General features: G+C 44.5%; 1 protein-coding gene across 1 annotated transcript in view; it reads right to left on the bottom strand.

Moving 5' to 3' along the window:
* The window catches only part of DPP6 (dipeptidyl peptidase like 6), a gene marked incomplete at its 5' end in the record, with an annotated part of 441,826 nt that extends 433,953 nt beyond the window's left edge, over positions 1 to 7,873 (bottom strand). The window contains one exon of the mRNA XM_082479426.1: positions 7,673 to 7,873. Within this exon, the coding sequence (XP_082335552.1) occupies positions 7,673 to 7,873 (201 nt within the window). The remainder of the gene's footprint in view (positions 1 to 7,672) is intronic.
* Between the last annotated feature and the right edge of the window lie 7,320 nt (positions 7,874 to 15,193).

Here is a 15,193-nt window from a genome sequence, read left to right as displayed (position 1 = left end):
TGCATTTGCTTTTGAGGTCTGCCTGGAGTGAAATTTACTTGAAATGCTGGAGCAGATGCTGCTGACAAATACAGGAAAGAAAAAGAAAAAAAAACCAAACCAACAAACAAACAAAACAAACCACCCTCCCACCCCCAAAACATTACATAATGAAAGTATTAAGATACTCCTATTCTTCCTTTCAGATGCTTTAAATCTCCCTTCTCCCAAAGCAAGCTCCAAACCCTTTAACAGCTGGAGGAAAACATCAGACATTTGAAATGTCCCATGAAAACTGTCATTAATGAGCGCTAGTTATGGCAAAGACTTAAATGTGCCAGACTTCACAATAGGTTTTACACCTGTAAGAATATCCTTGGTGGTAACTGGAATAATTTTTGGTTTTAAAGCCCCTGCAGCCCAGGACCAGAAACTGGAATAGCTCACAGGGCTGAGCCACAGCAAACTGTCACTGCCGTAGAGCTGAGATGCACTGTCCCTGAGACAATGTGTCAACTCAGCCCCTGATTTTCAACTTGCAAAGTGAAGATAATGTTAAATGCGTTTTTTAAAAGCACAGAGATATCAACTCGTGGAAGAATCTATGTAATAGCAGAGCTCTACTAACAAGCACCTGGTTTAGAGAAAAATAATTTACACCACACAAGGGATAAGCAATTAAAAAATATGCTCAATGGAAATCTGGTAAGATTTCATCAGCAGAGATTCACAATATTGGCCTTTTTCACATTACGTCACACACTCCATTAGCTTTGCTTAAGTTTACTGCTTGCGATGCGGATGAGTATCAGACCCTTCTCTGCCATTCTCCCTGGCTCCACATTACAAGTTCCCTGAGGCTTTAAAACTGCGTTAACCTTTGCTGTAATCTTTGGTAAGACTTTCAAGTGCTGTTTTAACAAAACAAAGTATGAGAGATCTCTAAATTAAAGCACTTAAAAGCTGAGAAATAACTAAAACACCAGTTGAATGTGGGAAATGAATGTTCCCAAACACTCTACAGGTGGAAAAATTGTGAAAGACTTGTGTTTCCACTATACAAAAAACACAGCCCATTCACCCTTCAAAACGCCTTCCTGAATTGTACCACTACGCTGCTCTGTTCCCTTCCACGCTGCTCTTTGCTGCAAATCATGCACGTGCCCAATGCCCATGTCTTACCCTCATTTTCAGTTACATATTGGAAGTAAAGACAATGCCACACAAGATCTCTTCATATAGACTAATGCACAGTCTCAAAATATGTTTAACTCAGATAACTCACCAACACTGAATCTCATCATTACCAAACATTTGCAATTTATTGAATACAGATAACATTTTCAAAGCTGTATAACTCAGTAAGAACATGATTCAAAATGATTGTTTATGCACCTAACTAGGAAATAGATTCCAATACATATTTTCGGATTTGACCACAAATCTCTTAAAAAAATAAAAAAAAAAAAACAAAAAAACCCACCACACACACAAAAACCCACACTAAATTTACAAACCTAAATTATCTGTGTGTACTTTTGAAAATTTACACTGTATCACAACCCAGTATGAATGCAAGAGGCTTTTGGGAAAAGACTGTTTTTTTTGTTTTCCTTTGGGAGAAAAGAGAAAAACATTCCCTTAGAAGAAAGATCAGTTTCTCCCCTCCTTCCCCTATACTTGAATATGGGACCATTTAAAACTGTTGTCGAACCATTTTTTCATGAGCTTTGAAAATAAATATTTCTCCCCGATGGTGAAAAAGAGAGTTACAAAACGGTCATCGAGTCAATCAAACCTAGAGAAAGCAATAAGGAATTTAATATAACTCTCATGTGTTGGTATGAGTCCGTAAACAAATGGTTGGTTGGTGCCTTACTATAAAAGCAATGAAACGCCAAGCACTCTATAGGAACAGTGTAATCAAGACACGCTGCCACCCTTTGGTCACGGGATGAAAATGCACGTACATCACAACAACTAGCTGGGAACCATCCAGCACATCAGGCAAAAATCCCAGCAAAATCAACTTGCAGTTAATGAACTCTAATGTGGGATTTTTCCGGACCATCACAAGTGTAAATATATTAGCCCAAATTAATGTAAAGGTTTTTATTTCAAGGGACAAGACCTGACTCCCAAAGATCATTTTCAAAGCTGTGATGGACACCCTGAGAACTGTCTGCTTTCTGGCCTTTTCTGAAACAAAAGTATATAGAGGAATGGAGAGCAGCACGTAATTGTATATTTTTTCCTCACCCCCAACATCTTTGAAAGCCCCTTGGAAACCAACATGAGCTGCTCTGACCCTGGGTCCAGTGTCTTCTTTCTGAACTTGAGCTACTAGATCAAGAGAAATAACATGAGCTGAGTACTCTACATGAGATATCCCAACTTATTGCACAGTTCATTACTATCAGAGATGATTCAGCCTCTTCACACAGTTATTCCCGAATACTTAAAAATACATTCTCTTTGGCAGATACTTTTTTAGTGCATGTATCATCATCATGGCTAGTAAAGACTGCAGAAACAGAGGCTGATTTTAAACTGACAGCAAATATCACAAGGTGGTTTAATTATAAATTTAGCTATAAAGCAAAGTATAAATAACATATCACCTCCAGATCAGAGTGTCCATTATTCAGTAATCACAAAATATATGATGGGCTTCCATGCAAATAAAACTCATTATTTTTATGAGGTTTATAACTATTTCTTTTGAAGAAAGTAAGCTGTAATTTTTATTAATTTCAAAAGGTTATCTTACAGAGTGTCAGTAGGGCCTAACTGTTTTCATTGAAAGAACTAGTCCTAGCTGTCTACATCTTAATGGCTGTAGGATAACTGAGTTCAGCATCCAAGAACTCACCAAGAAGAGGTGGAAGAAGAGACTCTTACAGACTTAAGCAGTAGCTTCTGTCAATAAGCACAGCAGTTCAGATCTGTAGATAGACTTCTGTTTACAATTCAAATGACTATATCTTACAGTAACATTATGAATCCTGCAGTTCTACAAGCCCTCCTATAAAAATCAAATCACTCATCTCCGGGAAAAGACCACACCACTTCTGAAATACCTGTTGACTGCAGCTGAAGCTTCAACCCTTCCGAAACACCGTCCTTGACACACATTTCTAGCAGGCAATACCTCTTCCCATTAGACAAATAATGAACTGAAAATTAACACTTTCAATTACATGCAACAGCAAGTCTGACATAACAAATTAAAATTTTTTTACACTAATGGCTTTGATTCTCGCTTTCTCAGACTCACTCCGTTAACAAACAATATTTGATTTACTTAATCCTTAATTTATTCAATCAGGAAACACAGTTTTACTGAAGCATTTCAAAATTATTGCTATTTTTATCTGAATGAAAAAAATCCCAAAATGTAAACTACTCTGAATAATCAATTGCAAAACTCATAAAGTATAATATATGGCCAAATGTAGCTTTAAGCAAATGCAAGAAAGAAAAAAATATTCAGAATTCAGTTATGGAAAGAATATTCTCAGTAATGAAATCTTTTGTATTTTGTATCTGGCTGGTTTTATATGGTTAAGTCTCCCACTAAAGCCAATAGGAGTTTTGGCTAAGTAATGAACCTCTAAGAATGCAGAGTATGGCTCTTTGTATACAAAAGTTTTATGATGTTTCAGGGGACCGTTCAATATTTTTAACTCATAACTTATCATACAAAATTTAATTTAAAAAGGGCTCCTGTGATCATCATTTTATAGTCAGTGCCTTATAAAATAGATCAATATTCTGTGTTACAAAAAAGCGCTGAATTTCCTATGTACCTGATTAATGCATTGTTATCATCCCTGTAATTAAAAGGAGCGGGGTTATACACAATCAGTATGATACATCTTACTCAGCAACTCCTGGCAGTTGCCTGCAAAAATTAAACTCATTAATCACTGTGATGTGAAAGAAGAAAAAGCTTGGAAAAAATGAAAAAGCTCTATTTTATGGGAAAAAAATTCTCAAGTCAACATCCAGGAGAAAATCTTTTCCACAGTACATTATGGAAAGCACTAACCTCATCAATCTAAAAAGGGAAAATTATGTTACCAAAATTCTTCATAATCTTCTATATCACCACACTGGACTCTACTAAGAGTCTTCACAGCTATTTCCTCATATCTAAATGAATCTAGTGAAAAGGTAATCCTATAACAAAGCAAAAATATCATCAGAATTTTGTTTACAGCTGTTGCAATAATTAACTTCTGTATCAATACTGCCACAGAGCCAATTGGGATGTGGTTTTCTGGAGTCATTTATATAAGACATAGTTTCCTCATTACTCCTCCCATAAATAACATGATTGTCTCATCAAACTAATAATTAACATGAAAAAAAATTGCAATACTTAAGACAGCTTTTGCTCACAAGTTAGGTCTACTATACATGTTTTATCATATACCTACCATGATTTGACACATTGTAAAAACTTGTTAAAATACTAAAGAATGTTGTGAGTTCTGCTTTGCTATACTTTCATATTACAAAAACAATATTCCCAAGTCTGTCTCAATGGTGGCTGTAGAGTGACGTGAGCAGCTGTCATATTAAATCACCGTTGCCTTTGTTTGAAATCTTGTTTATTACACAGTTACTGCTTCGTCTTTAGCTTCATATAGGTTTCATCTAGTATTTTTCCACCAGTAGTACTTTTAGTTGACAAAATGCTTACTAACAATACTGTGACCTTCAAAGGCAAGATCCTGTCTTTCGCTCTGTTTTGTACTGCATTAAGGTCCGTACTAGTGCTTAAAAATATAGTGAATGCAGCACACATATTTCAATACAGAAAGACATCAACAGTAACTCATAAAAAAACCTCAGTTCTCTCCAATTATTAATCACATGACAAAGCTCGGAATGGAACAGTCTCATTGTCAGATTTGTTTTGGTATGTCCAAGTGTGGCCATGCAACAAAACTTTGTTTCTATATGTTTAAGCTCTGGCTGTTCCTACTAGGTGGATGTTAAAGGATGAAAGACAACGTGAACACCCTACTATAGTATTCGTAGAACAGACAACATGTTCCCTATGATAAGTAACAGCACATACTCCTGGCACCCTGCACAAACAGACTGCCTCCTTGCACTTCTCCCATAGTCCTTGCCTGCTGCCTGCCTCGCTTTTCCCTTTGCCTCGGGGATTTCATGCCCGGGGCTGCATTCGCTCATCCTGGGCGAGCCTGCCTGCTGCTGCCGGGGGCGGGAGACACAACGCCCCTCTCCGCCGCGATCTCACCACGGCCAAGGGCAAGAGGCCGCCGCCAGGTCGCCTCGGTGCCGGTCCCGGCCGGGTTCGGCACCGCCGACAGCTCTTTCTGCGCCGGGACATGCGGGTTCAGCACAGCGGACAGCTCCGCCGGTCACCATCCGGGCGAGCTCAGCACCACGGAGAGCTCCGGCGATCCCCGCTCAAGTTCAGCACTGCGGACAGCTCCGCCGGCCCCGCTACGCCCCCCCCCCTTTTCCCCCCTTCCTTCCCCCCTTGCCCGTGCCTGCCCTCTGCCCCCTCTCCCCCCGCGGGCAGACCCCCTTCTTCCTGCGACACACGCTTTAAAGGCCATTTCCGCTGTCTTTGTCACCACCTCATCCTTCCGACCTGAACGTCCCTCCACCGGAGACCCCCAGACCAGCCTAACCAGTCTTCCGTTGGACAGGAGCACCTTTAAGCCGCCCGACCCGATCCACCGCACTTTCTCAGCCACGGTGACCCCTTTAAAAATAATTCACACGAGGTGCCCACGTGCGTTTAGAAGTCACCCCAAATTCCTGTTTCTAGCCATGCTTTTTGCACTTGATACCAGGAGACACCTAGGCAGGCACCTTTCCCTCCACAGATGGCACCACACAACAATGCCCTCCACCCACACACAAACCCTGAGGGAAGAAAAAAAACAAAAGAAAGAAAGAAAAGACAAAACCGGGGGGGTGGGGGGAGAAAAAAAAACAACTGTCCTTTTAGTGATTTAATGTTATTCTTATTAACATTATTTTGGATCCTGACAGCACAAATCACTTGCACACGCTAAACTGCGTCCTTTGCTTCCCGGCTCAGCGCTTCTGGTGATCAGAGAAGCGGCTCCAGACATCTGCTGTCTCCAAATACAGGAAAGCGAAATTAAAGCAGTCAAATAATGAGGAAAATGTGCCCGAGCGCAGCCCCAGAGGCGGCACTCCGCTGGCTCGCAGCGACACCTAGAGCCCAGCACGTCGCCGGGAAGGGCCCCGTGTCCCCAGCCACGCCGGGGAAGGGTCACGGGTGGGTGTGGGCGATCGGCTACGGGGACGGGTCCCCTCCCGCAATTGGCCGGGGACAAGAAGCAGCAGCGCCAAGATCTTTGCCGGTCAGAAAGTCACAGGGAACAGTCCTCTCGCCGCTGGTCCCTGGGGGCTACCAGCGCGGCCATCACCTCGGGGAGGTTTAGGCCGATTTGCCTCATCGCTGGCAAAAATGCACTTGCTCTACCGACGGCGAAAGTATTTTACAAAGGTGCAGGAAAAGGGACAGGGAATTAAAAGACGACCCGAGGAAGTTTCCCTGCGATCACAAGTCTCCCCTCCAAGTGAGGCAGACCCGCTGCCTCGGCTTGAAGAGGTGCCTTTTCTGGGAAGGCGCTCAGAGCCAGAGCTGAATCCTGTCGAAAAGCTAACGCGTCCCAGCCGGGCAAGAAGTATTTTAACCGACACAAACACTATTCCCAACTGCAGCCATTTGCTTCCCCTTGTGCGTGCTTCCACAGAGGCAAAACACCCTCAGATCCCTCTGCAAGCCTAACACCACCCTGCTACGCCAGCGATGGGGAGCCACACGGTTTGATCCGTTGCCGGCCCTTCTTCATCTCCCCGCTTTCTAAATCAATCCCCCCCAAAGAATTAGGCGCGATCGACCCAAGCTATTTTAACTCCTTCGGGCACAGCAGCGAGCCGGCGGCCTGGATGAGTCACTCGTTACTAAGGCAATATGCAGATGCACCCTTTGAAGTCGCTACTCTCGGAGGCAGCGCGGGAGCGGAGGGTGCGCGGCCGAAGTTTGCGCCTTCCCCGCGGGGGCTCGCCCGGGGGCGGCGGGGAGGGAAGAGAGAGAGGGAGAGCCCCCGAAACAGCTGCTCACAGGTTAAAAAGTTTCCCCGCTGCCAGGTGGGGGGGGGGGGGGGGGGGGGGAGCAAGAGAGGGAGGGACAAGGTGAAGACTTTTGCCCCGGGGGACTGTTAAAGGGTAAAACAAGGAATAACAATTAAAAATAAAAAAGGGGGGTGGGGGGAGCCTTGTTGCCTCGCTTGGAAGGAGACGGCGGGAGCTTGCACTTGCCGTTTCCAAACGTGCTGACCCCGCGCCCCCCCCTCAGCCTTGCCCCGCGGCAGCGGAGAGCCGCGCAAGGAGCCAGGTAACGGGGAGAGAGGTGCGGGGGCGGTGCGGGGGCAGCGCGGGGGCGGGCGAGCCCCGGTTCAGCTCGGCTCCGTCCCGTACTATCCCCGGCACTTCGGGGGAAGAAGAGGAGCGCAAAGACCCCGCTTGGAAGAGCGGCCAAATCGCAAGAAATCGCCGCCAGCCTTAGAGGGGCACACAGGCATCCGGCAGGACGGGGGGGTGGGGGCGGAGGGGAGGGGGGGACACCCAAAACCCAACCCAACCCCACGCGAACGACACCGGCGCTTACATCCTCCTCCTCGCAGTCACTTCGCGGCTGGTACTGGAAGCGGGGCCGGCTGCTTTCCTGTTGCAATGGACGCGAGGTCTTGCCGGCAGCGCCGTCCTCCTCGCTGCTCTGGGCGCCCAGGAGGTGACTCGCTTCGGGGGGAACGGGGAAAGAGCGGGAGGTGTTGATCTTCCCGCTAAACCGCTGGTACAGTGAAGCCATGAAGTCAATCCGCGGGAAACGAGAGGGTGGGAGGGAGGGAAAGAGAGGCGCTTCTCCCTCTCTCTCTTTTTTTTTTTTTTTTTTACTCCCCCTCCTCTCTTCTTTTTTGGCTACAGCATGCTACACGCGGGCGAGGCTCAGTCCCACATCAGTGGAAGGGAGAGCGAGGGCTCCTACTCCCCGGTCCTCTGCACCGGCACCCAGAGAGAAGATGGGGGGGGGGGGGGGATCGAGAGAGCAGGGAGGGGGGGAGTGGTGGTGGTGGGAAGAGAGAAGATAGATAAATAAATAATAAAACGCAATCGAGCCGTAACACCTCAGGCCCCGGGAATGCTGCACCATCCAGTGTTGGGAAGGAAAAAAAAAAAAAAAAAAGAAGAAGAAAAAAAAAAAACAAAACACTCCACGAAGACGTACCCCCGATAATGGCGCCTGAGTGGATCAGCATTAAATGTGCTTTGGGGGTGTGCGTGTATGTTTGCAAAAGCAAGGAAAAAAAAAAAAAAAAGGAAGGGGGGCTGGCTCAATCGCTGCTGTCAGCGGCTCCCCAGGCAGAGGTGGCGGAGCAGTCGCCTCCGAGGTCGCATACCAACAGTGTGCACAAGCGAGAGGCAGAGTGACAGAGTGTGTGAGACGGAGTGGAAGAGGCTGGGAAGCCTCATTCAAAGCACGTTGCTCTTCTGGGGAGGGTGGGCTCTTCTACAATCATCTCCTTTTCGGCATCTTCTTTTTCTTCTTCCTATTTTTTTTTTTCCCGGGGAAACAACTTAAAAAAAAAAAAAAGGCAACAGACACCTGATCGCCAGTCGTGAGAGAGAAAAGAGGTGGGGAGGGGAAAGGCGAGGCGGGGAGGAGGGAGGCGGGACCGGCAGCTGGAGGGGCACCGGGAGGCCGGTGTGCCCGGAGCAGCCCGGCCCCGGGGAAGGGGCGAGGGGAGGGAAGGCGAAGCCCCCCCCCCCCGCTGCCCTGCCCTGCCCCAGCCGGCCGCGGGCACGGCTCTGCCCGGCAAGCGGGCAAGTGCCCGGTCCCCGTCCCCTCCACCCCGTCCTCCTCCTTCCCCCGCCTCCCCACGGCCGGGGAGAGGAGGGAGGGGGGAGAGGAGGAGGTGGGTTGCGGGTTTTTGGAGGTAGCTGTTGTCGCTTTTTAAAAGAATCCGGTAAATTGTGTCTCTTACTATTTTTGTATTAATTCATTTTTGCTGCATTAAAACGTGCTTCAGCGCCCCTCTGTGGAAATCCGCCCGAAGTGGCTCCCGGCAGCACCAGCCGGGGATAAACAAGCGCGGCCCCGGCGCCGGGGGCGGCCGGGGCGGGTTGGACCGGGTCGGAGCCGGAGCCGGGCCGGGACCGGGGACCGCCCGCCTTTGCGCGGCCCTTGCGCCGGCTTTGCGCGGCCCTTGCGCGGGGGCGCCGGGCCACGTTCATTGGGCCCGGAGAACCGCGGCCGCTAATTAAGGCTCCCGGAGGAGGGAATGGGGATGCGCTCAGGGAGGCAGCGGGGGAGTTGGCAGCGGGTGTCCAGCCGCTCCCAGCGCGGCTGCATCGGGACAGAGGGTGACAATTCCTGTTGCTCCAGTATCAGGCTCCGGGGTTTCCATAGCAACAGATGCTTAGGTTTAAAGGAAAGTGGCAGAGTTGCTGTCCCCTCTTCTCCCCGAAATCCTCCTCCTCTTTGACCTCTAAGCTTGCCAGAGATATTGGGATTACCGGGCCTCCTCTTACGGGAAACCCACAAAGCATAAACCAGAGTTCCCATCGACAGACTTGCTGCTGAAGAGCTCACAGACTTGACTATACTTTAGCAAGTGGATTTGATGGGTTGTTTCTAAACATGGTTCTTACTTAAAGTTTTAGCTGTTAAGAAAATACCATCTTTGATATATGTGATTTCATCTGTCTTAAAAAAAAAAAAAACAAACCAACAAACACATCAGTAGATCATGCATACAATATTCTAAAGTGCAACTAACCCCCCCTTTATGATTTCAGCAACTGCCTGATCAAAAATCTCTTTATATCTGAATAGTTTCATCTGCTGCTTTTTATTTGTGTCTTCAAAGTCAGGGATGAAAAGTCTTAACATTTAGATGAAAAGGGAATCTTATCTCATCAAGAGAGAAAACAAAACCAAACGCTCTGCCTCCTTCCTGACGGAACTTGAAAGAAGGAATCATTTTGATCTTCACAACTGAGATCCTGACATTTAATTAAAAAACGAGATGAGCACACAATGCTCTGAAGCAAGGGTCTAGCTCCTAAGTCATGGCGACATACATCATAACAGAGGTAACTTTCCAAAAGCCACCTGGACCCCTTGTAAGTTCTGTTTCAGACACAAATTGACTACACACTACCAAAAATCTGGACAGTTAGCTCAGCTAAATTCCATCTTGAACTGTATTAACAGTGACTTTATGACTATTTGGAATTGCTGACAACTAGCACTGAAACAAAGAAAGGAATAAGAGAATCAAATTAAAAGAAATAATACATTTTTAACTTCTAAGGAAAACTAGGACACAAAGGAATAATCAAAGAAAGCCACAAAAAGGCAAGATGAAACCACTAGGCAGAAAAACCACCAAAGATTAAATGTCTGAATTAAAAAGTCTCAAAGACAGTACAGAAAAAAGAAAACATTCTGCTTCACAGCTCAGTTCAAAACTGAAAGAGCCACTAAGGACCAATTCAGTTCCAAATACATTCAGTTTGTGGTTTTAATTCTTAAGAACCACGATTTCACACAATCCTGTTTGTCTAGTCATGCATGCACATATTGTGCATGTATGTGTGTACACAATTAACAGAAAAATTGTATTAAGAGAACATAAAATTGCAATGCCAAACACTTTAAAAGCTCAGTGAAAAACAACCAGCCAAATGGTCCTCATCCACCAAAAAATCCTGATCATGCAGCTTCAGGCTGTGATTCATTTGCCCTGAAATAAATAATTACAGCTATTTAAAGACCTTCCTGATTCCAGCTCTCTACTCCATGACAGACCAGGGACAACAGAAGCAAAGTCACGTCATGCCCTGGGTATCGTGTTGGGTGAAGGAAGATGGTTTGTACCAGTTGGGAACTGTGAGACACATTTCTTTAGCCCTGCTACAGCGAGGGCGGCCTTGTGTAAGAAGGGCTGGAACAGGCAGCTGGAGGCAGAAATATCTTGAATACCCCCCTGCAAGAAGATTCACCAGAACCAGACTGTCGACGCTGTTACTGAAAGCAGGAGGATTTTTGTGAGTCAGAGGGGACCCACATGATTTCATTAGGGGCTCTGGAGAGCACTTCAGTCTGCCTGTGCCCAAGTTATCTCAGGATGTAGCTCGTCCCCTACAAGCACGTATTATGGTAGCCCTGTCTGCCTCTCAGGGAGGGACACAACTCAGTGCTCCTGAGTCACAGCTCAGTGCTGGAAGTCCTCTACTCTCTGCTTGCAATTCCATGGTTAATTTGCTGTTCACCTGTGCATGACTTAGAGCCCAGAGTCCTCTACAATGTCCCGGTTATACGACCAGATACCGTCATACAGTGTGCACACCGACAGGGCACAGAAAACAGGATGGAGCCGAAAAAAGAAACACAGCAATCATTGAGACATGATAGTAAAATGGCAACAAACAAACACCATATCGGTAATTGGGGTTTCACTACAGCAAAAGATCTTTTCAGCCTATGGCGAGATTTAAGGAGGAGATAGCAACTGGCATTATGAAATATGTTTAAAGAGGCAAAACATTCCAAAAGTACAAATGTTAAGATTCTTGTCTTTAAACAAACATCTTATACGTAAGAAAGATCCTTTCCCTATATCCTGCAAATAGATCCCAAGATAAAAATCAAGGCATTTCGAAACAGTGTCCTCAAGTGTCTCTTAGTTGTATATTTAATTCAGTACCCAAAGTTTTGCAAGGTTTGATTCCTAAACTAGTGACATTTCCATCAAAATAAAGTGTGTTAGCTTAAGATATTTTCCCCGCAGTGGTAAAGTAATTATGTTTTACTGACATTTTTAAAGCATACAGATAAAAATGAGACTTGGCTTTTCCACACTGTATAAATAAACAGCATCTCCACATTTCGGCACTATTAATGTAACACTATCAAAAGCAGGTCAAACCCAAGCCCTACTACCTTTAAAATTATACATAAAAGATTTCTTTTTGGACAAGACTTCTCAGAATAACACTGACAAAGAAACAATCCAGCAATACTTCTCTTGGATTTTTTTTTTTTAAATGTACTCCTGTCTGTCAGGGAATTCAAGCATTGTTATTCATGTTCCATTCTAAGCAATTATGTTTGTTTAAACTTTGAACTTGTCATCTAAATAATACGGAGTTTGTTGCAGACAGAGTTAAACATGGTTCTAGTCTTCATGTGGTGATAGTTATAAGCAGCCAATTAGCTTTTTTTTTTTTAACAAAAATTCATTTTTCAGTAGTTCAGGTACACTTTTTATTATTTTAAATATAATATTTTCATTTTCCAATGAAATTCTAAAGGAATTTTAGAATTTTCTGGTTATCTTTTCGTATCACTCCAGAAAACCCCAAATTAATATCTGCTCTTAAAATGACTGTATTTATTAATATCATCCCTCTGTTTTTTTTTATAATAGCAACTCTCCAAGCACTACAGAAGCAAAGATACACTATTTTAACTCCTGTTACTATTGTTAGCCAAGATAAAAGCATCCAACTCGTGAATCTCTAGTGGCCCCAGGCTTATGTCATCTATACATCTGCTGTCTGGTGTCATCTGAAAACCCAACCAAACCAAAACAGAACAGAAATTCTCTTTCCTATGTCAAATGCACCAATTCAGCAGTCCCTGAGGATACACTTGATCGTTCATTTTGATCTAATGTGTGTGCTGGGGGCAGCATACCATAGTGTCAAGATAAATGACACTAGGGCTGCTGAAGATTGAGGGGTATTATATACTGCCGAATTAGTATGCCGATCTGTTCACTTTCTTATGTCATTATTTGTGCTAGTAGCATCTCAGAGCAAATTCTGCAGAAATGCAGCATTGGACAGTTAGTGAGCTTGGGACATAGAAAGGCATATAATCACACAGATTATTAAAAAAAAAAATATCTTGCAGGCCTTACAATGATTAAAACAAAACAAAACAAACCCAAACCCCTAAACAAACAAATAAGTTAGCTTTCCAGGCTGGACTAAGAGAAGCATTGAAAAAATAAGTTTTCTGGGCACTACAAGAATAATTCAATCTTCCCCAAATGGTTGAATGAAGGCTTTTTTGTGTGGAAAAGAAAATACTGACACTCAAGTACTGGGAACAGTAGGCAAAGATGGCTTTACAGGATACAAGATTTTGGGGAGAAAAGAAAGTAGTCTGGAAGAAAAGGCTGTTCAGGGGAAGAGATGGACCCAGAGGGAGCAGTGAAGAAAGGAAAACAAAAGCACATAGAAGAGGCAGGAACACAGTGCAGTATCAGGAGGGTTGAGAGAAAAAGGAGACGAAGGCAAGTGAGGTCAAAGAGGCAGAGAAGAAACGGACCAAAACTGGCAGAGATGGAAAGCACCTACATGCCTGGAGAGCAGGGAGACAGACCGGAGTGGTACAAGGTTAATTGGAGCCACACAATGGGAGGACTTTCAAAGCCAGGGAGACCAGCTGCGGCGGAGGGTACTTCCAACACCTGGAATAAATGGTGGATAAATGGTGGTCAGTAGACAGGTGATTTTATCCACGGTGAGTCTTGATTCACACCTAGCCTAATTAAATAAAATCAAGAAAACATAGCTCAATATCAGCAAGTACCTCCTGGTAGCATGAGCAGGACTGTTTACAGAGGAAATAGGTGAAAGTCCTAATGCTGAGGACGTTTATAAATAGCCTGTACGAGGCACTAGAAAATGTGCTGTGAAGCATAATCTTGCCAACTGGCAAAAGGATAGACCACCTGACCAACAAGGTTTTTCCCCATCTTTAGTTTTTATGATTTTGCAACTGGTGCAGGGGTGACGAAAGGCACAAAAAAAACCCACACAGAAGAGAGTGCTCAGGAACAATGGTTGTGCAAGTTTGCTGCTAGAAAAGGCGGCTGCAAAGCCTAAGTAAAAGAAGGCACAGATGCACATGTGCTTGTACAGCCGTACACCACATTGGGGTCCTGGCCTACCACTGTACCTAGCATTGCCATACATGCAAATATGAATTTGCACTAAAGACTGTTTTTCTTGCCTTAATTAATATTCTGTCTTTGGAAGCTTCATCTGAGAGAAGTCAGGACGAGATCCCAATTCCATGTCTTCAAGAGAAGCCAGGAAGTTAAGCATTAAAGTTACAGACAAATGCATTTTCCTTTAGATGCCAAAAGCATCTGGCAGCCATGCAAGACTCGGCTAATGTTGCTGAACCAGTCTCCACTATGCATATTCTTCTCTGCTTTGCAACTTGCCAGTATTTGATGCTCAAGTCAGAAACGCCATGACAAAAACCAGTTTGCCTGATCAATATGATCTCTCAAGGGTGTTTTCAGTAAGAAAAGGAAACATTTTTTTCTTCAGAAAGGCAAAGGAGGCTGTTGCAGGTCCATAAAAAAGTAACCATCTTGCAAAAATATCCACTGGCACTTCAATCAGCTAATTCAGATGGACTCTGTCTGGAGGAAAGAGATTATGATCAGCTCTATAGGTGAAGGGGATGCACAAGGTTCCTGCTCCATCCTAAGATGCCTGAGCCACATCTGCACATCCTTAATTGCCCATGTTGGGAGAAGCTGATGTGATTCCTCTCTAATTCGACTCTATAAAATTGGTGGCACACAGAAGCAGCATACCTTGGAGAAATTCTGAATTTCCACTTGCCGAAAAGAACTTGTGCATGCAGCATCTTAGAGAAACAGAAGGGATTTAACCAGTCAGCATTTCAAATGCCTGCCACAGATTTCAAAGGGAGCAGACAAGACAAAATACTTTCATTTAAAGACTTCTTCTTTATAATACAGAGATTTCCTTTGAATAGATCTGTGACTCTTTGGACTAGCTGTCACTAAATTGACAGATTTCTTGTTGCTTGGAAGAGAACTAAAACCTAGATCTAGTAAAAGACCCAAGGGATGTAATGACACAATTTTATATTTTGGAACCCCAGAGCTGAAGAAAGACCCTAGAGAGAGATATGAATATGTAGAGGAAAAAAGCATATATAGAGAGACTGACATCTCAAAAAGGCTAGCTACCACTAGGCTAACAAAATATCCTTCTGCTCCTCTGCTCTCATTCTGGCCCTGCCAGACATACATTTCTTCGTCCAGTTTGGCACAGCTTCAGCAGGTTCAAA

The sequence above is a fragment of the Vanellus vanellus genome (assembly GCF_965231255.1).
Source record: "Vanellus vanellus genome assembly, chromosome: 2".
Lineage (NCBI taxonomy): Eukaryota > Metazoa > Chordata > Aves > Charadriiformes > Charadriidae > Vanellus > Vanellus vanellus.
The sequence above is the reverse complement of the archived record's forward strand: the minus strand, read 5'-3'. Positions and strand labels throughout refer to the sequence as shown.